Raw genomic sequence first — 26,651 nt, 5'->3', positions numbered from 1 at the left:
GGCTGATTGCTCAGATGTGGCCTTTGAAACCCAAAGAGCTGAACCTGGCCCAAGGTCACAGCTCTGGCTTCATTGCTGCTCCCCTGGGAGCCTTCAGCAGCAGCAAACCTTTACACCCCCATCCTTGTGTGGACAGAGCCACCAGGAAAACACTCCCAACTTCTCCCTTCCATTCACGAGCCTCACTTTTTGAAAATCAACCTGTGACTGCAGCATTTCCAAGCCAGGCCATGACTTTGCCATGGAGGAACACTCCCCTCTCTCTCCACGCAAGGCTGTCCTGGGTTGCAGTGTAGGATGTGCACACAGTATTTATTCCATCCCCATCCCCATGAGCTGTTGGAACCAGGTGGGGCAGTGTTTTCCCAGGCCCCTCCTTTGGGCTCTTCTGCTCATGGCCCATCAATGCCTTGCCCAGGACTCACAGGGAACTCCCTCCAGGAGCTCTCTCTGTTTAATGGGCCATCAAGGAGCCACTGCACGACTCCTCATCCCATTGGGAGATGCTCCCAATGCCCAGGGGGAGGAGCCAAGCATTCCCACCTGGAGAGAATCTGGGATTTGGGACAGGACAAGCAGCCCTGAGCCACCGGATTCCCAGAGGAGCAGAGCTCCCAGACCTTTCTGTGGGATCACTGCTTCAGGAAGAGCCCCTCACCTGGACTGCTCCCACCACCCTGCTCAGGGTGTGTTCTGACTCTGCCAGTGCTCTTTTGTGTTATTGCATTGATTTTATTTTATTTTTACTTTTTTACCTTTTTTCTTATTAAATTCTATTTCTGACTTGGAGCCTCTCACTCGTTTTGCTTTCAAACCACAACAAAGGGGCATCCCCTGGTTTTCACACCACGAGCCCATGGACATTTTGACTCAGAGCACGTCACCTCCCCCCAAAAAAAGGCCCAATCCTGCCTGGGTTGGGCTCAGCTCTGGCAGACACCCCCAGCTGCAGCTCTGCGTGTGCCACGCCGTGGATTTCACACGTTCCCCGTGGAACACGAACGCCGAGCTCCGTGCAAGAGTCTCCCACTCACTGTGAGTGAGCAGCTACAAGATTCCTGGCTGATGATTTCTAGGAGATGATGCTGTTGTACCCATCTCCTTTTTACTTCTGATTCAAAGTTCCCCACACTTCGTTTTTATAACTTTTTTTTTTTTTTAAAGGCTTATTTTTGCTCCTTTTGAGAAGGTTTTAAAGTCGCTGCTTTGCGGTGCTGACAGGCAGCCTCCTTCAGGAGTGTGTTACAGAGTCAGGGACCAGAGCTGCCTCCGTTTTTAAAGAGCTGGAAATGTGGAAACAAAGGGAAAAGAAACAGCCTAAAATCCCTGATTAGCCCAAGACAGGAGCAAAAGAGAAAAACAGCACACCCAGAATCCCATCCATTGCCCAGTCTGCTCCAGGAGAGAACCTGCATTATCCTGGCTCTGCCTCAGACACAGCTTTAGCTGCTCCCACAGTCCCCTATTCTTTCATGCTTCAAATTAAAACAAGAAATTGGATCGTGCTGAGCTTCCTTTGTCCTTTTCACCCTTTGTGAAAGGTTACCATCAATTTCTATGTTATAACTGGCTTTAAAGTTGTAATCAGAGAGTGAAAAAAATTAGGTATTTTTTTTAAAAAATAGGCTTGGGGTGGTCCTGTCTGTACAACTGGTAACCAAGTCAGGCATTTCCAAACCCTCTTTTATTGTACCTATCCAATTTTAGTATTTTATTGATTATTACAGAACAAGAAATTTAAAGAAGCTCAGGGTTCATCCAGCCAGTCCAGGAGGTAAATTTGGCCACAGAACTTGAGGAATTTGGAATGCTTCTGCCCAGGAAGTGGGTAAATGAGGCTGAGGTTTGGCATCAGAAGGCAAGAAAGGTAAAATTTTTTCATTTTAGCACATTTCTCAGAGCAGAGATAAGCTGCAGAGATCTGTGATGAGGTTGTGTGTGTTATCAGCTAAACGGTTTTGAACAGACACAGCATCACTTACTTGGAGCACATGGATGTGAACTTCTGAAAAAAGCGAGATTAAAAAGAAATGTAAGGAGGTGTTTTTTTTTTTTTGGACTTCAGTCTTCATCCTGCAGCCAGGATTCAGCAGTCTATGTCTTTATCAAGCCAAGAATTCCCCTCATCTTTCCTCCAGGCCTATTTCTAATGACCCTCAGGCAAGGTGTTACCCACCTAAGAGCAGCCAAGAGTGCAGATTATTTCCCAGAGTGGAAATAACTCCCTGCAACCTCACCCAGCCTTTGGCTGCCACCCCTCTCCCAGCAGAAGCAGCAGAGATTTGTCTTTGGCACCGGGAGGGAGGTTTGTTAATGCTCCTCCCCAGCAGGAGAGCTTTCATGCCTGACTTGTGGCAGCTGGACGAGCTCTCAGGTCTGACTGAAGCCTCATTGAGGACAGGGCCACCCTCTGATCGGATAATTCCACCTGCCAGAATCGTCTCCCGTGTTCCAAATCCTGCAAAATTGGGGAGGCTGCGGCTGAGATCCTCCCAGAGCAAGGTCAAGGGGATGTTCCACCATGGACAGGTGTAGAAATTTTCCGTGGAGGGCAGAGACAAGGAACTCTGCAGAGCTGAGATGTTCTAGAAACACGTGGGTTTATTATTACAAGGGTGGTGGGTAAAGAGGGCTTTGCCTTCAGCCACCAGCCTGGGCTGGAGCAAAGCCCTAAAGAGAGAATGGGGAGAGAGAGATAGAAGAGAGAGTAGGGGAAAAAGGGAGAGGCAAGAGGGCAGAGGGGCAGAGCAAGAGAGTAAAGAGAGGAGAGGGGAAGGGCGAAAGAGAGGAGCCAGAGAAGAGAGCGATCACCTTGTTCCAATCCATTCTATCTCTTTTTGTGTTGAATATTCTAATTTACAGTGACCAACCAGCACAAGATACAAAACCTACAAACTTTGCATGCAGCCTATAAGAACTGCTACATCACCATGTCATTTTATATTCTAAACTCTATAGACTCCTTTCTTATGTGCTTGTCCCCTGATGCCTTTGCAGGATGGAAAGGCAACATTCCTGAGTCTTTTGTTTTTCTGTCTTTCAACCCATCTTCAGCTCATCACCAGCCTCAGCTGAAGGGAACCCCAAAGAGAGAGGGGGAGAGAGAGGGGATGAGGTGAGGGAGGTAAAAGAGCTGAGAGGAGTAAGAGGAATAAGAGAGATAAGAGCAAGAGAGAGTGAGGACCATGTTCCAATCCATTCTATCTCCTTTTGTGTTGAATATTCTAATTTACAGTGACCAACCGGCGCGAGATACAAAACCTACAGACTTTGCCTGCAGCCCATGAGAACTGCTCTATCACCATGTCATCCTGTATTCTAAACTCTAAAGAGACTTTTCTTATCCTCCTTTTCCCTGATGCCTTGGCAGGGTGGAGAGGGGCTGCACCCTTGGGGCCTTTTGGTTTCTGTCCTTCAACCCATCTCCAGCTCATCCCCGTCTTCCTCCCTGCCATGGTCACATCTCAGAGCTGCCCTTCATTTCTATTTCACTCACAGCTTTTACATCTCCAGTATTTCTTACCACACAATCACATCCACAAGCCCTTCCTGTCCCATCTTTCCCAACAGACAGGGAGCAATGACATCCCTGCAGATCCAGCTCTGAGGGTGCCAGATCTCCATCCCTCTCCAAAACCAGCCCTCCTTTAGCACAGCGACATCCCCATCACCACCAGGAGCCACCTGGGATTTGTTTTAAAGGACAATTTCCAGCCCCAGATCTTTTCCCAAGGCTGCAGCTCGCGGGGTTGGAGGGCAAACTCAGCACTGCAGCATTGAAGTTTCTCTCTGAGCTGCAGCAGGGAGATGTTTGATCTTTAAATATCAGACATGAAGTGATGAAACAGCACCACTGTTATTGATATTGTCTCGTGTCTGAGCTGACAAAGTCCCATTCCCAGGTCAGGCTGTAACAGGCTGGATCCTGCTCCCCAGCCGGGGCTCCAGCAGGATTCAGAAGGAATTACAAGATAAAGGAAAGGACAATTATGAAACAGCCTGTTCACATTTCCACCTAACTTATTCCAGGGAGCGCCAAGGAAAGGCCTAATCATCCCCCTTAAAAAAAAAAAAAAATCCCATTTCCCTTCTGGTGGATCTGAGGATGGTCTCAAGGCTGCTTTGGTCTCCAGACCCAAACCAGCCCATCTCAGCTTGTGATGATTTCCATGAGTTAATTACATTTCCATTAGTGAATAAGTTCTAAAACTTCATTTTCACCACTGATGCTTTTTGACTCCTACCAAAATAGAGAGGGAAACATGATTTCCTCTCTGCCTTTCTTTATCTATCTCACCCTTATGAGACTTTGCTCTTAATTTTAACTCTCTCAGCTTTTTCATTTCTCCTTGAATGGACATTTCTTCAACCCTTTAATCATTTTCACAGCCTTCATCCTAAGCTCCCATGCCCAAACTTTATTTAAGGAAGCTGGTTCAGGGTGTTTGAGAGGGGGAAACTGAGCCAAAAGTCTGAAAGATTGAACTTTCTTCCTTTTTTTTTTAGTTCTTTTTAATTGGAAAATAAGCTGAGAGCCCCAATTTAAGTTCTTTTAAGTCCTTTTTGCAAGCTACATCCAACCAAATATTTCTGATTATCGGAGTTCTTCAGCACAGGAACATTTTGTAGCTGAAAAAATCTGAGTCTTCTCCAAGCAGCTCATTTTTGTCCTTCACTTCTGGACTTGTCCATCACCCCACGGACCATCAACATGCTCAGTCTGGCTCTGGGGCCTTCCAGCTGTGCAGAGCCCCACAGGGAATTCCTGTCACGGGGCAAAGGAGGGGAGTTCATCTTTCAAAACTGAAAAAAACTCTTCAGAAACTTCTCTAAGGAATAACCCTCTGCCCACAGATTCCTCTCCCCTCTCTGGAGAGCCCCAAGAGCAATTTCCACTCCCAGGGAAGCCCAGCCCTGCTCCAATCTCCACTCCTGATCCTTCCCTTGCTTAAACCTCACCCAGCCCGACATGAACTGACTTGAACTGCGCCAACAGCTAAACCCATTATTGTCTAAAATTGGGTTTAACTCAGGAGTGACCTGAACTTCTTGCTCCAGAGGGAGGCTTTTAAAATTCTGCAGCTGATCACGAGAACCACCTACACAAACACACCCAGCCCTGCAGCCAGCTCGGAAACCAAGACAACTCCAGCACTGACAGAATAAGAATATCCACCAGAAAAGCCTGACCTGTTTCCTGAACCTCCACCCTGAGATCACCGGGCATAAATGAGTTTGTTTATATATATATTTTATATATATGTGTTATTTATTTATTTATTTATTTATTTATTTATTTATTGTAAATATATATATTTATATAAATTTATTTATTTATATATATATTATATAAATTATGTATATGTATATATATATATATATATATAATAGTTAAATAAATTAGTTTGTTTCATTTATTAACCCAAAACCCACAACAGGAGATTTTTCTGGCGACCAGAATATGGGAAGATGGAAGAGGGAGGAGACAGAGTTGTGTCAGACATGCATTTTGCTGATCCTGGCCGTGCCAGGAGGGAAATGTTTCTCCTGTGCATTGTTTAGGTGGCCACACTCCTTTGTGAGGATCAGGGAACATTCCAAAACAGGTTTGAGGTGTGCCACAGGAGGCAGGACTTTATCAGGCTTGCCCAGGGCAGAGGAGTCAGGAGTTCATCCAGAGGAGTCGTCCTGCAGCCTGGCCTCACTCCCATGGGATTGTCCCAACCCCATCAGACCCCTCAGCACAGAGAAAATGCCAGAGAGCTGAAGTTAGCAAAAAAAAATCTTGTTTGGAATTGTGTGGAAAAGCATCTCCAGGTGCTGATCCTGGTCTTGGCTTGAGCTGGAATTCACACATCCTCTGGTTTCTACCCCTGGCCAGAACACCCTGCACACCTCACTGGTGGTTTGGGCAAGAACAGAATGGAAAATCAGTTTTCCAAATCCAAGTTTTCTTGATGTTTTCAGAGAGCCCTGAGGAAAGGAATGGTCTTTGGGAGGGCACCCAAAGCCTTTGGGGCGAGGTGTGGACCCCAGGACTGTTGGCACTCAGGCTCAGATCACAGCTGAACCCGGGCTGGTTTTCCAGATTTCCCACAATCACAGGCAGGTTCTTCTCCTCTCAGATGAGCAGACACTTTTCCACCCAGAGCTGCTCCCTTGGGAACTGGGACACAGCAGCAGAAGCACCATTTGAGGAACAGGAGCCTGAAGTAACCTGCTCCCTCCTCCTCATCTAATTATGGGACAGCACTCAACACCCCACACAGGACTTGGGTATTCTGGGCTTGGTGACTTGTTTGTTTGTTTGTTTTTAAACTAGGAAGTGTTAAAAATAAGAAAACAAAGCACTTTGGGGCTGCAGTTGGGTTTGCTGCTTCGAGGTTGAATTCCCAGTATCCACAACCAGCTCCAAGAGCAGCTCCCTGTGTTTTCCACCTCCAGGTGCCCACAGGACAGGGTTGCCAGGGCAGGATCACACACTGGGAGCAGATCCCAGAGTCCTCTCCCCACCTGCAGGCTCCACAATTGCCTGTGCAGCTGCTTCCCTCACAAGAGACAATATTTCCCTGCCACCCACCTGCCTTCGAGAGCCATAAAAAGCTAAAAATACTGTCTGGACTCTGGACTAATGATCCTGCCTGCCTTTGATAAAGCCCTGGCTGCCATGAGGAGCAACCCTTGCTTTCACTTGGGATGGTCACTCCTTCTTGACAGCTGCCCAAGCTTCAGGGAGAGGTAAACACCCATAAATATTGTCTGGGAAATAAATATTTTTTGAGCACAAAACCTCCAGGAGAAACAGAATGTGGAAATGGGGACAAGATGGAAACCTGGATGGGTTTGTTTCCTCTCTCTTTGATCAAAAGGGGTTTGTTTGTGCCTCAGCTCCTTGGCTCTCGGTGCTGTTCCATCATTATCACTTCCCATCCCAGGTATTCAATACCTCACAAGTCCCTTTAATAAAGTAAGAGAGCAGCACATCAATCTCATTATCTCTTCGCCCTTGAGAAGTTCTCTGACCTGAAACGTTTGGTTTGCCACCACCAGAGCAGAGCAGAGCAGAGCAGAGCCAGGGAAGGATAATTTCTGCCAGGGGAAGGGCTGTCCCCACCTGCAGGTCCTCTGAGGGGCTGGGACCATCTGCAGCCTTCCTCTAAGCACAGCCCAGAGTCCTCCTCTGCCCAGGAAAGGCTCCTGATTTAGCAGCCAGCCACACAATTACTCACCCACCCGCTTCTCTCAACCTGCCTCCAGCCACCCCCACCAAAATCGATGCAGAAAAGCCACTACAAGCAACAAAAAAAGACACGAGTCCTAATTAACACTCCAAGAGGCTCAGCACAGCCTGGGTCCCCCCTCTGCTCGGACAAACGAGCCCAGAGGGAGAACAGGTTCCAGTCCCAAGGAAGCTGCTGCCCCACTGGGAAAAAAAGGAAATGGGGATATTTGCCAGATGGGTTTAGAGCCCTCAAACCCTTCCTCCCTGGCCAGTCTTCTCTGAAGGGAATGATTTCTGCAGCTCCCCAAGAGCCCAGACAGCCAAGGGACAGAGGACAGAACAATTCCTGTCCAACCTGAGACCTCACACACCCTCCTCCCTCCCAGTTACAAACTCTCTCTGCTTCAAAAATGAGAATTTGGTTGTTTGCCTTCCTCCCTTGCTGCCTTCACCCTCCAGCCAGAACTGCAGGTAACACCTCACAGGTAAATAAATTCCCTGTGCCTTGTCCACCTTTATCTGATTCCATTTCAGAAGGGACCCTTTACTCTTCCGAGCCAGCGTGTGTCCATCCATCACTGGGGCATAAAAGAAATTGGAAACAAGGCTCAGCTGCATTAAAACACATAAAGGCTTTGCTCCCTGCATGAGTCATGCACGGTGCTGACAGCCCTCGCCCCGAGTCCATCACCACCCCAACCAAACAGCTCCTGTTCCTTGTGACAGCCAACCAGGGCTGAGCTTCTTCCTTCCCAAAGTGGTCCTTTCCCCAACTCCTGTTGCTGCCCTGCTTTGCTTTCCAGCACACGAGTGCCAGAATTGGGAAGGCAGAGGGAAATCTGCACTTCCCTGCTCCGACCCCTTCATTCCCTACGTCTCCAGACTCAGAGCAGATAAAAAAAGTGTGGAGCAAATGCCTAAAGGGGTGCTGCAGGGCATCCAAGGGGGCTGATTTCATTTGAATTTCATTTGTCTAATTAATTCTATGGTTATTTGCAGGTGGAATATAGAATCAAAGGATCACAGAAAGGTTTGGGTTGGGAGGAACCTTAAAGCTCCATTCAGTGCCACCCCCTGCCATGGGCTGGGACACTTCCCACTGTCCCAGGCTGCTCCAGCCTGGCCTTGGGCACTGCCAGGGATCCAGGGGCAGCCACAGCTGCTCTGGGCAACCTCTGCCAAGGCCTCCTCACCCTCCCAGAGAAGGATTTTTTTCCTAATATCTCATCTAAACCTCCCTTCTGTTTGAAGCCATTTCCCCTCACCTTGTCACCCTTGTAAACAAAGTCCACCAGAACCAGCCCCAGAGCTCAGATATCCTCATTTAAGGCCTTCTGAACACGCACATGGAAAGAAAGAAACGCTGGGGCCAAACCTTCTACGAGTATTTGACAGCTTTAAGAATCCCACCCCTCAACCAGGGCATTCCCTTCTCAAACCCTTCCCTGATCACTTCTCCCCCCACACCTTGTCTGGGAGGTTCATCCCCCTCAAAGGGGCAGATGCAAGGTCCAAACCTGCTGCACCAGCCCAGGCTGGGTGGTTCCTGTGCCTCCCACTCTGTCAGTCATCACTGCACCCAAGGCTGCTGCTCCTCAAACACGGCACCAGGAATAGCAGCTCCCACTGCCCACATAGCAGGATGATCCTGGTAACCAGCAACGCTCACATCGAGGATGAGCAGGGCTTTGTGCTGTTACTAAATGAGTCGCCTTCCAAATTATTAGCGGCATCGGGAGCTGGGGAGCAGATTTCTCAGACAATCAAGATAATTCTGGCTTTTGTAATTTGTTCCAGACAGGGCTGAGACATCCGTACCCGCGCAGAGACTTTGTGCGCATCATTTGGCAGCTCCGGGCCTGGCACACGCTGACTCTGCCAGTCCCACCCAGAGATCCAGGCAGAGCTGATCCAACTGGCTCAAAGAAGCCACCAGGACTCTTCGAGAGTGTTTAATCCAGGCTGGGTGGGAGCCAGAAGGAATTAATTCTGCTCATAAAGGGCAGAGCATGATCCCGTCAAAGCGCTCCGTTGTTTGGTACCAGCCTTTGGGCACTCTTCTGTTGCTAATCTCCTCAGGGTAGGAGGTCATGATTTATGCCAGAATGTTGAACTACCCTGACCTGAGGCCTGGTCAAGGCCTGGTTTGAGGCCTTGTCAGGGCCTTGGAGCCATGATGCAGATAAAATTCTTTTAGGGTTGTGGCGCAGTTAGAAAGAGTTCTTAAGGTGTTTGGGAAAAGTATTAAGGTTTGAAGGTCACTGGGTGAAGTAGTTAATAAGCACGTGTTGGGCCACCTTAATTGTAACTAAAATAATGTGTGTTTGCATTCTTTCTCTCGCTGTATGCCAATGACTGAGCTGTCTGAAGTTGTAAACTAAGTAGAATGTATAAAAGACGCCGTTTCTGCTGAAATAGAGGGGTCGCGCAGTTTTAATCACACTGATCGGACCTGCGTTGCATCTGTCCAGTCCTCCCTTTTTCTATCAAGGTTTCCCTGGCTAGACTCTTGGTGTTGGACAAACACACCACATGGTTGTGGTCACTCCATGAGGACAGGGCAGAATTGGGAAAGGAGCAGCAGAAAAGGGGCACAGAAAAGCCCTCAGGTCAAGGGAGGTTGGACAGCACAAATCTCTGACTGGGGAAATGCTGGTGTTTCATAAAACCATAGGCATGCAGAAAAAGGAATTCTCTTTCAAAACTTACTAGAAGGTACCAAGAGGAATCTCTGGTGATGAAAAATAGACAAGCAGCTCCTTTCTTGGGGTATGGAATCAAACCCTAATGCCCATTATCCATGATATGATGAAACCAAAACTCTAAACAAGCTCCAAAACACAACTGAGGACAGACCCCTTGGACAACACGGTTTAAAATTCTTTTTTCCCCCCTCAAAAATCCCTAGACATGTGAATTTTGGGAATCAAGGATCGATATAATTTTGTTCATGCCTTGTTCTCCATCCTTCCCCTCAGCACACAGCCCTTGGCACCAGCTCCCTGCAAATCCAGCAGTTCTTTGAGAAAACCTCCCTTGAACTCCAAGAGGAGCAGCTCTGAACCCTCCAGGCCCTCAATCAGAGCTCGTGGCTCCAGCCATGAGGAATTTGGGACTGGGACAAATTTGTTCCCAAAACAACTGTGGATTTCTGAATTTCAACCCAAAACACGTAGCAGCAACAGAGTTAAAAAAGTCCCTTTTACCTCCACCTTGGAAAAAGTGCATTAAGATCATCCAGTCCCAGGCCAATCGAGAAACTGCAATTTTGTGTGATTTAGAGCTGCTAATGGGTGATGTCACCACTGGAGCCAATGCAGTCCCACAGAAACGTGGAAATAAAATGAGCAGGAGCTATAAAATGTCTGTTTTTCTCCCCAAGAGCAACAGGCCCTTCCCAGCTTTCATGGAGACTCATCTACAACTGGTGGAGATCACAAAAAATCAGTAAAAAAAAAATCACAGAGAAAACAAAATCTTCCAAGGAGAGCAACCTATTCTTTTCCCAGGCCTTTATTAGCAGCAGATCCACAGGTTTCCTTGGAAGCAAATGAGAAATAGGCACCACAGCATTGCTGGGAAAAGAAACCGAGGGAGTATTTTCTGGAACAACAAACCAAAGCCATTTTGGGCCACTATCTGTTAGACTCGAGTTTAGCTCAATAGGATATTGATCCTGGCTGCATGGAAGGCAGCCCTGATGTATTTCCTGATTAACAAGTTCTGATGTCTGCTTTTGACAAACAAAAAAATCTCCCTCATTGCAGGTAGATAAAAAAAATTATTATATTTATCGATAATTCCGGGGTGCAGGCATTGAGTAGCCAAAAAAATAAAAAAAAAAAAATAAAAAAGGGTTGGAAAAAGCAGGTGGGAAGGATTGCTGCATGATCACTGGAATATTTACATAAGGCTAAGTTCAATCAATGCAGAGCCTTCCCCCACAGCCTCCTCCAAAACACACACCCAGACTCTGGCTGGCCTTTTTCCTATGGAAACAGAGAACGAGAGCAGAGCTGCTCTTTGCTTTTTCTGGGGCTTAGCTAAAAGCTGAAAATGAGATCAGGTTTTCTGGCATTCACCATTTACCTTCATAAAAACGGGAGCTCGGCAGGATTAGCAGGTACACGACTCTGTGTGGGGTATCATGGAGCATTTTCATGATCTTTCCTGCTTACACAGAAATAAATTTTTTTTAAAAAAAAAAAAAGTAGAGGAATCAAAATCCCTCTGTAATATTGAAGATCGATGTAAAACTGAACTTGGGAGCTGAGCACTGCCTGGGAAACATGAAGTAACATTTTCAAGTAGAAATCTTGCACATATGGCAAAGGGAAGCTTTTGATGGAGTAGCAAAATGATATTTCAAAAACTGATGTCCTACCTATCTATATTTATAAGAACACATTAAGCGCTGGCTTCGCACTGTCCTTTTTCATTATTCCCTAATAAATTACAGCTTGATCATTTTTTTTGAAACGCAGCAGATCCGAGCCTGCTTTCCACAGAAGTGAAAATGAAGGTCCCACTGGTGTCACCACCTTGCAGCCCCTCCCTGGAGGGTTTTTCAGCAGGAAATTTCTCGCTCACCGAGCTGACTTTGAAGTCTCGATGTAGAAACGAGGAGGATTTTGTCTCAAATAAACAACCCTGCTGCACAGGTTTCCCCTCTCACCAGGCATGGAGGGGTTCTGGCCACTTGAAGGAAACCCAAGGAAGAGGAACTCCAGGTTTCCAGCTCAGCCCCATGGCAACACAGGAGTGAGCTAAGGACTTAATCATGATCTGGGCAATGCACAGCAAAACACACCAGGCTACGGAGAAAACACTAATTCAACCCCCTGCGTGAGGCTGCAGAGCTTTCAGTGCTCCCTCCACCTGGGCTGGAAGGATTCAGGAAAAAACATCAAACCGAGCACGAGTAACTCTGTTATTTTCAGCGCCTTCCCCCCTAAAAAAATCGAGCACGAGCACCTTGTTAAACCCAACCCTGGAATTACCAGGATTAGAGGTCTGGATTTCCTCAGTGGGGATGACTCTTGGGCTTGCTGCCGATGAGTTCAGCCTTTTCCACCCCTGCACTGCTGCCTGGTGGGAAGCCCTTGTACGAGACGATTTCAGCGGGGCCCAGTTGGTGTCACCATTGGAAACAGCAGCGGTGACGTTAACAGGATGGCACTTCAAAGGCACCCGCGGGCTTGCAGATGGCGCCGGGGGTCCTTGTTCCAGCTGTCTCATCAAGCTGATATTCCACAATTATTTTCCAGGATCAAACAGTGCTGCCAGGAGCTCCCACAAGGAGCTCAGCACCGGGGGCACCGCGCGTTCCGGGGGGATCCCGCGGCCGGTTCCAGCCCCGACACAAAACTCAGAATGTCTTGATTGTAAATAAAACCAACAAACTCTGGAGTGTTGTGTTGATGGAGAAAAAAAAAAAATAAAATAATAAAAAAGGAGTTTGAACTGTGTCTAAACAATATGGCTGGGATTCAGAAAAGCTTTTCTGTAGAGCTTGAAGTAGAGAACCACTGGAGTCAGCTGAATTCCAGCATATGCTGGAATGCTTTGCTGTAGGATAAATTCAACCAATGCTCAAGTCCTTTCCAGAATCAAGGCCTTGATTTTTTTTTTTTTTTTTTTTTTTTTTTTTTTTTAAACACAAACAATTGTGTGGAGCTAACTAGAAACCAGAACAGAGCGTCAGTGAGAATAATTGTAGCATCTGTGCTAATTCTCTTTTCATCCTGGTACCCCCTGCTTCTAAGTATGGAAATCTGATTCTCCTTGTGCCTCCATTGAAGTTCCTATTGATTAAACACCCAGCCCCAGCAGCAGGAGAATCAAGCCCTGCATATTTATTCTCTTCCTCTTAATACATCAAGAATTCCCTTTGGCCTCTCAAGTGCCGTATCACAGGGCGCCCTGAATGCAAATGGAATTACAGTGATCATGTAGCTAATGAATACATTTGTATATGTATGCAAGCATTTCCCTACTCCACACCACCACCAGGAGCAGGGAATATCCACACTCACCACACAGGGAAGGAGAGGGAAAGGATGGATTTGGGAGGAATATCAACAGCAGGAGCCAGGCTGCAGTTTCTGGGGAGAAATGAACTGAAATCCTTCCAAGATCAAGGCTGCAAGCTCAGGACCTCACGCAGACCTTTGGATCGTTTCCCCTGAAGCTTTAAAGCCCAATTTGTAGACTAGAAGTGTCCGTGTTTATGTTTTCATTATCCACCAGCATCACCCTCTATTTATATAAATAGACAGAAACTGCTGCAATGCATAATGTGAAATATTGTCAGCACTTTCAAGGGAGAGATCAGTGATATCATCTCAAACCAGGGTACAAAATGCACACGTAACCTTTTCACCTCCATCCTTAATAAGACATTTTGAATTCTTTTCAAGCGCCTTCAAATTCTTTTGAGAAAATTTATTTTATAGGGGAATAAATTCATTCCTGCAGAAAGTTGGCCGATTTCAGAGCTTAGAAACAGGATGCATTTAATTTGTTAGCACACTCCACGTTGACTTCTAAAGCCATCCTGCAACGTCAGGAAATAAATTGATTTAAATCAGGTTCAAGTACCAGTGGCAATTAGAGCCTGCAAAGTCACGGAAATGTCAGGAAGCGTCTGGATCAGATACACACTGGAATATCTACAAAGAAATATCCTCAAAAACCACTTTCGAGTTGGTTCAAACACTTGGCAAGTGACTCAGTCAGCGCAAGAGCCATTTCTTTGGATTTACTACAGCCAGAAATTTAGGGTTTTAGTACAATTCCACTCCAGTCAAGCCCAGCCCAACCCACAAATAAACAAAGACCAGAAATCAGGGTGAGAGTCCCCTCTGAGCTCAGGAGGTCACTTACCCTGTGAGGACCACGACAAAATCCATCACGTTCCAGCCGTTCCTCAGGTAAGAGCCTTTGTGGAAAACAAAGCCCAGAGCGATGATTTTGATCCCAGCTTCAAAACAAAATATTCCAATAAAGTACGGCTCGGTGTCGTCCTGGGGAAAAAAAAAAAAAAAGGAAATTAAAGGAGTTAAGGTGATATCCATGTTCCTGCTCTGATAACCAGCCCTCTAAACAGCTACAGGCACCAACTTCACACCTTTTCCACTCTTTGAACAGAGCTGAAATTAGAAGGTTTGGGTTTATTGGAGCTAAGCTTAAAGAGGAATTTCGTTGTTGTTTCTCCAAAATTAATTTTCTTTACAAATTGGGAATTCTATCGGCCTTCATCCTGATGGTTTCACGCCACATTTTCCACCTCTACGGAATGTTCTGGGGGGAATTTTGATGTGGAAATTTTGCTCTAAGGGTACATTTAAATTAGAGATGACAGGTTCTGGAGTTATTGAAATGGAAGATGCTCCACGATTCTTCCAGGAACCTGAACCAAGAGGGTGCCTTGGGAAGCAACAGTCAGCACAGCAAGCCTGACAGCACTGACAGGAAATTATTTATTTATCATTTATTCCATCAGTTCTTCCTTCGCTCCTTCTCCTCCATTTTATCAATTTTCACAGCTGCAGCCTCATTTGTTTTCCTTTCACTGGGGATCTGGTTCAGGGAGGAATCCCCAGCCCCTCTCATGAGCAGCAGGAGCACAAGATTTGTGTTTTGGGTCCATGGTGCAGACTGACACATCCCCTGGGATCACAGATTCGTGTCTTTGCTCACTACAGAGAAAATCAAGCTCAGTCTCTACAGTTTTACCAAACCTTTTATCCCACCCCTGCACCAGATCTCTCAGGATTAGACTTTATTGACAGGAGTTTCAACACGAATTCAGAGCCAAATGGAAGCATTCACATTTGGAAGGAGGATTTGGGCAAGAAACGGGAACAAAGCAAGAGGTAAAAAGCAATGGGCATCAATTTCAAGAACTTCTTCATCAGCTTTGGCACCAGTAACCAATTTCCAAATGTGCCTTAGGTGCTGGTTCTCAGTTGAATTCAATGGAAGTAAAGCAGCTCTACCCAAAGAAGAAACAAATTTCCACATTGAGAGATTAGAAATGTCTTTTCCAGTGGCTTTGGCATTTCTGGCCACCAGACCCAAAGAGCTGAGCTGCTGTTTGAGGCACAGTTGTTCATATTTTTGCAATTCTCCCAATGACAGTAGGGGATTGATGTTCACTGGTGGAAAAAGAGCAGGAATGTTGAGATTTGTGGCCCCAGAACCAAGGAGGGAGCAGGTTTGACATGAGCACAGCAACTCCTGCCCAGCTCTGGCACAGACCTGCACTTTGGGACAGAACTTGCTCCAGAAATGAAGGTTTTCAGCCCTAAAAGTTGGGTCTGTTCAGCCTCGAGAGGTGATGATTAGAGGGGCCCTCAGCCCTGGGTGTCCCTGCATGTCCCTGGGTGCCCCCATGTCTGTCCCTGGGTGTCCCTGGGTGTCTCCGGGTGCCCCCATGTCTGTCTTTGTGTGTCCCTGGGTGTCCCTGTGTGTCCCTATGTCTGTCCCTGTCTGTCCCTGGGTGTCCCCATGTCTGTCCCTGGGTGTCCCTATGTCTGTCCCTGTGTGTCCCTGTGTGTCCCTGGGTGTCCCTGGGCGTCTCTGGGTGTCCCTGGGTGTGCCCACGTCTGTTCCTGTCTGTCCCTGTCTGTCCCTGGGTGTCCCTATGTGTCCCCATGTCTGTCCCTGTGTCAGGGAGGCCACACCAGGCCCAGGCTCTGCCCCAGGCCCAGCAATGGCCCCAGAGCCCCGGGCAGGGACTGAGCCCAGGAATTCCCCTGCACAGGGACACAACTCCTGTCCTGGGCAGTGCCCAGCCCTGAGCAGAGCCCGGGCAGGCTGTGGGGTCTCCCTCACTGGGAATATTCCAGAACCACCAATCCTATGCCCCCTGCTCTGGGATGGCCCTGCTGGAGCAGGGAGGTGGCCCCAGATGACCCCACAGGTCCCCTCCAGCCTGGCCCACCCCGGGATCAGTAATGACAGCACAGCCCTCCCAGGGAGGCTTGGCTGGACATGGCCCAGCTCAGCAGGTCCACCAGAGAGCTCCAATCACTGAGGATCCCTCCAAACTGCTGGAAAATACAACCCCCAGAGAGGCTTTTCCATCAGCAGCTGAATTTGAGTTTTGTTCCCCGTATCCCTACACACCTCAGTGGGAACAGCCCTTCCACGTATTTCATCTTTCACCCCGTGTTATCTCTACTCCCCTCCACCTTTCCCACCTCACAGCTCCACCTCCCCTGCCCCTGTGCTGAGGTGACAGTCACCTGTGGGGACACTCATAGGGAGCAAAACAGAGAAGGGGCTTGTTAAATTCCCACTGAACTCTGGCTGAAATGGAGAGGAGAAAATGAAAACCCACCCCAAGACCCCAAAGAGAGGTTTGCACAACCCCCTGTCCCTCACTGATGCTGCTCAGAGGACACAGGAGCCACCACTGCCCGACCTCCAGCTGCCAATCCCAGAGCTGTTCACCCACAGAGAATCAGGAACAAAGGCCATCAGTCCTTTTATGACCTTCAACAGAAATCCTACAATACACATCTTCCTCCAGCAGCTGCTCCACAGCCAGAGCTGGAGTCATCCCAGGGCTCCAGCCCAGCACAGAAAAGAGGAAATAAGGGGTCAGAAATCATCCTGTGTGATTCCAGAAGTTCCTTATAACTCCTCTGCCTTCCCTCATGGCCAACAGGAGCCCTGTGACAGCCCCAATCCACCTGTTCTTCAACAAACAGCTCCTGGTTCCACAGCACCAGATAATGTCTGCACACAAAGGCCTCCCCAGCCCATCCCATCCCAAATTCCCAGCCCACAACTACTCGCATGCCTCTAAAAATAGCTCCTCTATCACACACCAGAAAAGCTACCTTTACCCACATCCACTCCTCCACATTACTCCCTCACTTCCTTGAAGCCTGGTATCTACTCCAGACTCTGCTCAATCTAGGTCAGGAGCCTGATGATTGCAGTTTCCAGCTTTAAAGAGCCAGGCTCCAGGTACTCCAGGCTTTCATGGGATGCTTCCCATCTTCCCAAAGCTTGAGCTCTCAGGAAGTGGGTCAAAGGAGTGTTTTTTTGTCAGCTTCTAGGGAAGCAGGCAGGCTCACAAATGGATCTGGGTATTCATTACAAAGGAAAACTCTCATCTGTAGGGTTGGCAGGGGAGTAGCTGGGGAAATAAGAGGCAAAAGAAAGAGGATCTTTTCTAAAGCCTGCCTAAATTTACACGGATTCAGCCCAAGAATCAGGGCAGTAGCAACAAGATGAAAAATAAAATTTACGCCCCTCTGGGGGACAGGTCCTGCAGCTGAAAAACAAAGGATTTGCCTTGACTGATGGAAGGAGGGAATGACACGGGTGAGGCAGCACTGAAATGGCCCTGCCTCAGCTCAGAGTCCCTGCTGGGACATCCTGAACCCCTTCAGAGCCCCTGCTCGGGTTCCAGAGGGGCAGAGCAGGTGACAGTGAGGATCTGTGCATGTACTTGGAAGGAGGGCAGAGAATCTGGGCAGCAGCCAGAGCTGTGCCAGCAAGTTGTTTGCTGTGGACACACAGCAGAGCTTGAGACGGGGCCAAACACACATTTAATCAATATGTTTCTGATCAGAAACAACTTCTGAGTCTGGAAAGTCATTACCACTCCTCCTTCACGTCCTAGTGTCTTTCCTTGGCCTTCGGGTGTGACAGCCTGGAGAGGTTTGGGTGTGAAAGGCTTTTGTTCATGCAAAGGTTAATGTGAGCAGCTCACATATCACTGCTCTAAGTGCCTGTGGATGGGAGAGAGCATTAAATCCATTAGTAAATTGCCAGAGCTGTCACAGTGAAAATGTGGGGAAAGTTATGTTCTGTCCTCACAAACAGAACACCCAGGGGAGCCAAACACCCCGAGCCTGCAGTGAACACCCCACAGACCCCTGGGCTGTCCAACAGAAGGGGCAGAAAAGAGATTTCCTGTCCTGCAAGTTCAGAAATCATCACTGTCCTTCTGGGAGAGGTTTTTTCCTCATGGAAAACTGAGCAATCAAGAAGGAGACAGGGAGAGAAGGTGTGGACAGCCAAGAGCCTCATGAGCAAGGTACCCACAAGGCCATTTAGGGCTGGGAGGGGATGGGAAGTTCCCATTCCCACATTTGGAGCTCTCACCAGCAGTCCCTGGGCTGCTCAGAACAGCTCCCTCAGCTCCTCAGCATCACTCCAGTGTGTACAAACAGTGCAATATTTATTGGGACAGAGGGACGCTGACTCCACTGGCTCCAGCACTGGGTGGGGATGGACAGGGGCAAACCTGTCCCACTGGACAATTCCTGAGTGAGAGAAACATTCCCAGACCTCCAGCTGGGAGCAGGAAAGAGCCTTGGGGTGGTCAATCTGCTGCTGGTGGGAGGATGAGTTTATTCCTCTGTTTGATGATGGAGGACCTGAGCCAGTCCTGCAGATCACCCTTAAATGCTCTGATCACCCCTAAATGCTCTGATCACCACTAAATGTTCCTATCACCACTAAATGCTCTGATCCCCAGACTGGTGCTTGCTCAGAGCCCTGATCTTGACCAGAATTTCCAGCCCAGAGCCAAGGAATTTTTTTCCGTGTGTACAGAAAATGGGCAGAGAGAGAATTCTCCTAATTCAGGCACTCAAAATCTTGGAATGTTGCATGTACTGAGACATGAGCTCAGTTAAATCTGCCTGAAAACAACAGGAGCACTGCAGGATCAAATCCTGGGTCTTGGGGAGATAAATAGAGGAAAATTTTGATTAAAAGACAAAAAAAATTAAAATGTTTGCTTGGGCTCCTTCTTTTTTTTCTCAGCTTTAACAAACAGACAATCTTAAATATTTTTTTACTTTCTATCTGTGGAACAAATTATGTGGGCAACTTCAGATTTCCATCAACAATTCTGCTGATATTTCCCAGTCACAAAAGGGTTTTGATGTGCACCTCATATCCTTAATATCTGATTAACTCTTCACTGATGATCTCCAATTTGGAGATTTTAATGACTCTAAATTAAAGGAAAAAAGGGGAAAAAAGCCATACCCATTAACCATTACCCAAAAAAAGACCAATTCCATTCCTGCTAAAGACAGCAATAAAGCACCTGCTGTTCTGCATGGACTCAGAATTTGGCTGAACAAACCTGTAAATATATGGGAAATATATGGGAATATTTCCCCACTGTGGTTTAACACAGATTTGTAACATTTTCAATGAAACAACTTCTAGTTTATAGAAGTAACAGGAGAATTCTGAAAAGGTTTCACTTTGAATATTAGAAGACAGTTTTTCTTGCTCACAATGCTTATTATCTCCAGCTTCTATTGAAAATAAAAAGTGTTTCATGACTTGTAAAGATTCTCAGTGTTACTCTATGAAAAATCGCTTTATACTTCAGCATTAGGGATGTGCTGGAGTTAAAATCATTTCAGGATATCTGGATTAAACATAACAGTGCTTGGGACAAAAAATCAGGGGTTAATTCTTCCTTCCACTCCGAGGCAGAGCCAAGAGGGCAGAGATTGTGCATTTAACTCACTCAGCTCCCTCACACTGCCAGTGCCCCTCTTTGGAATGATTTAGGCAGGATCTGAAGGGGTGTGTGTGCTGTAAAATGGAATTAATACACTGGCAGAAAGGACAATAAAATGCCTCTAGGGCGCCCTTATTAAATCGAGGGATGCAGAGAAACAAAACCAACATGAACCAAAGGATTGCCAAGCCAGAACATCCCCAAAACTGCTTTTCCCCCTCATTAATCCGTATGTTTATAACCACAGAGGGCACTTTCCCAACTCTGTCCTGGCTCTAAACCTGTGCTGTGCTCACAGCCCCAAGGCCAAAGCCCACAAAGGCAGGTTTAATGGCAGAAAGATCTCCATACAACCACAGATTTGTGTTATCCCGTATCTTCTTAATTAAAAATAATTCCAACAGAGAGAAAACGCAGGAGGGCAGCCAGCAGGAGTGGATCCACTCCCAAACCAGCACCAAATTCTGACCCTGACCTTCCAGATTTCTCACTAACACACTTTTTTTCCTGCTTGTGGAGAACGAGATTCTGAGAGTTGCCCACTGGTTATGGGCCATCCTTGGAAATTGCAGCAGCCACTGTTCGGAGGCTCTCGATTCTGGCAGCGAGCCCAGTGTTATCTTTGTTTGCATAATATAGAATCTACATGGAAAACACATATGGATCCACATTTATCCATCCTTTGAACATGGACCAGGCTTAATGCGTTTAGGCATGCAAGACATTCCAGAGCATTGAAAGTAGGAGAAAAATCAATCAAACCAAGAATTACACAGTTTTCCTACAGTGATGATAAATGGGAGAATTATTTTTTTTGAAGCTATTCTTCTATTTTCTTTTGAAATAAGGTAATTGGGCTCATTACCATAAAGCCTGCGGGTAAATTATTTTTTTCTCTGGAAGCTGGTTGCTTTTTTTTTTTTTTTTTTTTTTTTTTTTTTGGAAAGAAATGTAATCATCTGAACCCAAAGTTTGCTTTGAAGGATCTGTGCTGTGGCAGGAAGAGACACACAAATCCTAAAAGGTTGCTCTGCTCTACCACTCCCTGGGAAAACGAAAATTACGCAGAAGTTCATTTGATTCCAGAGATAAATCTAAGTATTCACTGTCCTGGTTTGGAGACAACCTGGGTTTGAAGCCTTTCTGATCATAAAAAGGTGCAGCTCTGTCCTGCAGCTGGGCAGGGCTGGAGTGATGAAGCATTCTTGTGCAGATGGGATCGGGAGGGGACACTTATCCTCGCTGTGACAGATTTTTTTTTTCTGATTGTCAAATCAATGCCTGCCTGTTTACGTGTGGATCTTTAAAATAGATCCAAAACACTCAGTGGCCGACTGCTTTCTGTATGAGACCAGGGACAAAACCAATAAAAATGAATGAATGCAACTCACCAATCTCTCTGACATCGGTGTCTTGTCTCCATCCGGCAAATGTTGTTCCAGAGCCAGCACAATACAATTGGCTATGATTGTAGCTAAAATCATGTATTCAAATGGAGTGAGGAGCAAAAGTTAAAGAAGACACTGGACAATGCAAGGAGAACCCCCATCCAAATCCTGTTTCTTCCCACAGAGTTGCATTAATTGAGCATTCTAAGATTTTTTTATGGTTTTTTCAGACATTTGGTCTCCTTGACTTCCTTGTTGTTGTTGTTTGTTTGTTGTTTTTTTTTTTTTTTTTTTCTGGGATGTGTTTGGAAGAAAAGTAGGCAATTGGCTCCTCTCTTCTTTGAGAGAATTTGAGACTCACACACAATCTGAGCTGCTCAAGGAATTTGGGAGCAAGAAAGCAAAAGGTCCAAAGGAAATAAATAACTATTAATACTTATTGATTTTCTATGAGATTGATAAACTAAGCTGCCTCCAAATAGATTACACAGCTAAACACCATCTGCTGAGTTTTTTCCTCAGAATCATTTCACTTCAGCGCATGGCGCCAAGAAGTGATGGGCACGAAAAGTTCCATTTAGAGTTTCTACACAGGTCTGAAACATGAATTACTGCTCGATTGCAATGCCCAGGGAAGTGGGAAGAGAAAAGAACCCAAATCCAGCACCAAGTCCCCCCTGTGATTTTTGCCACCATCTCCCACCCTGAGCTGTGCTGAGTTCCAGCACTCCCAGGGCAGAGCCGGGCCAGGGGCAGCAGTGGGGGCTGAGGGTGGGTGATGGCTCTGCTCAGCACCACGGGGAGAGGGGCTCAGCACCAGGGGAGAGGGGCTCAGCACCAAGGGGAGAGGGGCTCAGCACCCCTGGGAGAGGGGCTCAGCACCAAGGGGAGAGGGGCTCAGCACAACGGGGAGATGGGCTCAGCACCACAGGGAGAGGGGCTCAGTACCAAGGGGAGATGGGCTCAGCACCGTGGGGAGATGGACCCAGAACCATGGAGAGATGGACCCAACACTGCAAGGAGAGGGGTTAACCCCGTGGAGAGTTGGGCTCAGCACCACGAGGAGATAGACCCAGCACCCGGGGAGATGGACCCAACACTGCGGGGAGCAGGGTTAACCCCATGGAGAGATGGACCCAGCACCACGAGGAGATAGACCCAGCACTGTGGAGAGATGGACCCAAGCATCGTGGAGAGATGGATCCAGCACCGTGGGGAGATAGACCCAGAACCATGGAGATATGGACCCAGCACTGTGGGGAGCAGGGTTAACCCTGTGGAGTGATGGACCCAGCACCATGGAGAGATGGACCCAGCACTGTGGGGAGCGGGGTTAACCCATGGAGAGATGGACCCAGGACCGTGGAGAGCTCAGCTCAGCACCACGGTTAGCTCCTGTGAGCACCGCGGAGAGCTCAGCCGAGCACCAGGGACAGAGCCGAGCCGCGCCGCAGACACAACACCCTGGAGGGCTCAGCCCGGCTCCGGGAAGAGCTCGGTTTGGCACCGTGGAGAGGTTGGTTCAGCAGCACAGGGGAGCTCGGCTCGGCACCGTGGTCAGCTTGGCTCAGCACCACCGTCAGCCCAGCCTGGCACCACAATGAGCTCAGCTCAGCACTGTGGTCAGCCTGGCTTCAGCACCATGGTCAGCTCAGCTCAGCACCATGGTCAGCTCAGCTCAGCACCATGGTCAGCTCAGCTCAGCACCGTGATAAGCTCAGCTCAGCACTGTGGCCAGCCTGCCTTCAGAACCATGGTCAGCTCAGATCAACACCGTGGTCAGCTCAGCTCGACACCACCATCAGCTCAGCTTAGCACCACCGGGTCAAACCTGGCTCAGAACTGTGGTCAGCCCAGCTCAGCGCTATGGTCAGCCTGGCTTCAGAACCACGGTCAGCTCAGCTCAACACCGTGACAAGCTCATCCCAGCACTGTGGACAGCTCGGCTCAGCACCACCATCAGCTCAGCTCAAGCATCATGGTCAGCCCAGATACAGAATCATGGCCAACTCAGCTCAGAACCGTGATCATCTTGGCTCAGCACCATGGTCAGCCTGATTTCAACACCATGATCAGTCTAACCCAGCCCCACGGTCAGTCTGGTTCCAGCACCACAATCAGCCTGGTTCCAGCACCATGGTCAGCCTGGTTTCATCACCATGATCAGCCTAACCCAGCACCACAATCAGTCTGGTTTCAGCACCATGATCAGCCTGGGTTTAGCACCATGGTCAGCCTAACTCAGCACCACGGTCAGCCTTATTTCAGCACCATGATCAACCTGTTTTCAGCACCACAATCAGCCTGGTTTCATCACCACGGTCAGCCTAAACCAGCACCACGGTCAGCCTGGTTCCAGCACCACGGTCAACCTGGTTTCAGCACCATGATCAGCCTAAACCGGCAGCATGCTCAGCCTGGTTTCAGCACCGTGGTCAGTCTGGTTTCAGCACTATGGTCAGTCTGGTTCCAACACCACAATCAGCCTGGTTAACCCAGCACCATGGTCAGCCTAACCCAGCCCCATGGTCATCCTGGTTCCAGCACCACGGCCAGCCTGATTTCAGCACCACGGTCAGCCTAATCCCGCACCACAGTCAGCCTGGTTTCAACACCACGATCAACCTGTTTTCAGCACCACGGCCAGCCTGGTTCCAGCACCATGGTCAGCCTCGTTTCAGCACCATGGCCAGCCCGGTTTCAGCACTACAGTCAACCTAACCCATCACCACAATCAGCCTGTTTTCAGCACCATGGTCAGCCTGATTCCAGCACCACGGCCAGCCTACCCCAGCCCCGCGGGCAGCGCCCGGCCCCGCCCGCCCGCCGTCCCCCCAGCCCCGCTGCTCCGGCTCGGGGAAGGGCCGGGGGCCCCGCCGGCCCCGCCGGCTCCGCAGCGCCGGGGTCCCCTCCCCGCATCCCCCGGAGAGATGCAGCCGAACCGCCCAAAAGGCAGGAGAAGGAAAGACTGAGTCTATCCGCGCAGCCAAGGCGATGCTCTGCCCGTCACCGGGGGTTTGGGGCTTGTTTATCCCGACTTAAACGCAGGGAAGGAGAAATGGATGAGGAAATGCAGCAATCGCCGGGACTGTACAATACAGACAGGAAGATCAATACGTGTTTGGGAGTGTTCGGGGAGAAGGGAAGTGCATTGACTCCACGGGTGTATTTTTCCTCTCAGCCCCTCAGGAAGTGAAAACTGGGGAAGTCTGAGCAGGAGCTGGCCTCTGTGGCAACTGAAAGTGTTGCTAGGAGCCTGGGAGGAGCTGCTGTGAGCTGGGGATTCATAGGGCTGTGAGATGAAATGAAAAGAAAACAACCGGCTCCCCTGAGACCCCCAGTGTAAAGCACTCCTGTACACACACACTGAGACACAGAATCTGCTCCCTGGAGCCTCATCCTGCTCCCCTCTCACAGCCACCATTCCCAGCAGAGCCCCCTCCTCACTGCAGCTCCCTCGGCCTGGGAGCCAAGTCTCAGGGTCTCAGACAGAAAGCATCTGCCCCTTTCACAGCACAGCAGATGATCCCTCTCCCCACTTACTGCCTACTTCTGCCACCAGGCTTGGCTAATTTTAATTTTATTTTATTTTATTTTCCGTGCAGCCTAAGCTTGGGCTGTGCACCTAATCCAAGTGCCATGATTCATGTTGATCCCAATGGATTCCCGAGGGGATGTGCTAACAGCGAGCTGCAATGGTTGCATTCCTGGGATTTACCTGGGCTCTCAATGGCCCCTGCTATCAATGCAGCTTCAGTGCTAAGGTGTCACCATTTTTATCCCTCCTTCTATCCACAGGAAGGCAGGAGAGTGGGAAAGCTCCAAGATGGAAATAAAAATCAGGATTCACGGGCACGGAGCCTCACAGAACCTGACTTAAATTGTAGGAAATATCAATCCGTGCACCTGTATATCTCACCCCTAAGGACACCCTGACATGGCTCACACACACCTGGGCATGGAGCACACCAAAAACACCCTCTGTGCTCCCAGAGAAACGATTCCCTGATTGATTCCCACATTCCCTGGTTGATTCCCACATTCCCTGATTCCCTGATTGATTCCCACATTCCCTGGTTGATTCCCACATTCCCTGGTTGATTGATTCCCACATTCCCTGGTTGATTCCCTGATTCCCTGGTTGATTCTCACCTTCCCTGATTGATTGATTCCCACATTTTCTGATTGATTCCCACATTCCCTGATTGATTGATTCCCACATTTCCTGATTGATTGATTCCCACATTCCCTGATTGATTGATTCCCACATTCCCTGGTTGATTCCCTGATTGATTCCCACATTCCCTGGTTGATCCCCACCTTCCCTGATTGATTGATTCCCACATTCCCTGGTTGATCCCCACCTTCCCTGATTGATTGATCCCCACATTCCCTGGTTGATCCCCACATTCCCTGGTTGATCCCCACATTCCCTGGCTGATTCCCACACTCCCCCTGCCAGGGCCGTGCACCATGTCGGGCACACACACACACACACACACACACACACACACACACCGTCTGCACCAGCCCCAGCCCCTCACCCCGGTCTGTGCCCCTCGTTCTCCCCCTCCCCACCTTCCCCCCAGCCCCCCCATAAAGGATATGGCCACTCTGTTATTCTCTTGGCGTATTTCCGTATAACATTATCTTCACTGAAGATGAAGAGGGATCTGTTGACTGTGAAGCAGTTCTGTTTGACAGGGATGGGGTTGTAGAGAGCCATAGTCCTGGCTCTCTGAGCCATCGACTGTTTATACATCCTCTGGCCGGCTTGGGGGCCGCCTTGCCGGCTGCTCCCTCTCCCAGCCCCGGCCGGGCCTCCACCTCCATAGCGGGTTGGCAGCTCATCCCCGAACCGAGCCATCCTGGCAGTGCACGGAGCCGGGCGCTACAATCCAAACTGGCAGCCGAGGCGAGAGGAAGACGCATCACAGCGCGCAGCACTTCTCCTCCCTCCGGGGGCTTCAGTTGCGGGATTCGGGATCGATCACGTTAAAAAAAAAAAAATTAAAAAAAAAATTAAAAAAAATTAAAAAAAAAAAAAAAATTAAAAAAAAAAATTTTAAAAAAAATCCTTTTTTTTTCCTTCCCAGCCGCTGTGGCTGCCCCGGGGGGAGCAGGAAGGCGCTCACCTCCCCGCACAGGTGGCGTTTCTCCGACCCCACCTCATGGCCGGGGCTGCAAGGGGTGTCCCCGGGGCGCTGGGCTGGGGAAAGGGGCTCTGCTCTGCTCTGCTCTGCTCTGCTGCTGCTCCGCCGTGCCCAGCCCAGCCCAGCCCAGCCCAGCCCAGCCCGGCACGGCTCGGCACAGCCCGGCCCCGCCGCATGTGATGCCCGGAGCCAATGGGGCTCAGCGGCTCCGCCCGCTCCAGTCACCGGCACCGGGGGGCGGGCGGGGAGCGAGAGCGGAGGGAGGGAGGGAGGGAGGGAGGGAGGGAGGATGGAGCCGGCCCGGTAAATACGGCCCCTCCCCGGGGGAAGGAAGGAAGGAGGGCTCGGTGTCCCCTCTCCCCGTCCCTGCAGAGCCC

The 26,651-nt window shown here is 48.8% G+C and overlaps 1 protein-coding gene across 1 annotated transcript in view; it reads right to left on the bottom strand.

Annotated features, from left to right (window-relative positions):
* CACNA1B (calcium voltage-gated channel subunit alpha1 B) overlaps positions 1–26,448 on the bottom strand; it is a 283,808-nt gene extending 257,360 nt beyond the window's left edge. The window contains exons 1-3 of the mRNA XM_083875784.1: positions 25,729–26,448; positions 21,125–21,230; positions 14,108–14,247 (exon numbers count right to left, since the gene is read on the bottom strand). Coding sequence (XP_083731910.1) covers positions 14,108–14,247; positions 21,125–21,230; positions 25,729–25,988 — 506 coding nt within the window. The 5' untranslated portion in view covers positions 25,989–26,448. The remainder of the gene's footprint in view (positions 1–14,107; positions 14,248–21,124; positions 21,231–25,728) is intronic.
* Positions 26,449–26,651: the final 203 nt, after the last annotated feature.

Source organism: Zosterops lateralis (genome assembly GCF_965231275.1).
Source record: "Zosterops lateralis genome assembly, chromosome: 20".
Lineage (NCBI taxonomy): Eukaryota > Metazoa > Chordata > Aves > Passeriformes > Zosteropidae > Zosterops > Zosterops lateralis.
This window is presented reverse-complemented; position numbering and strand designations above follow the sequence as displayed.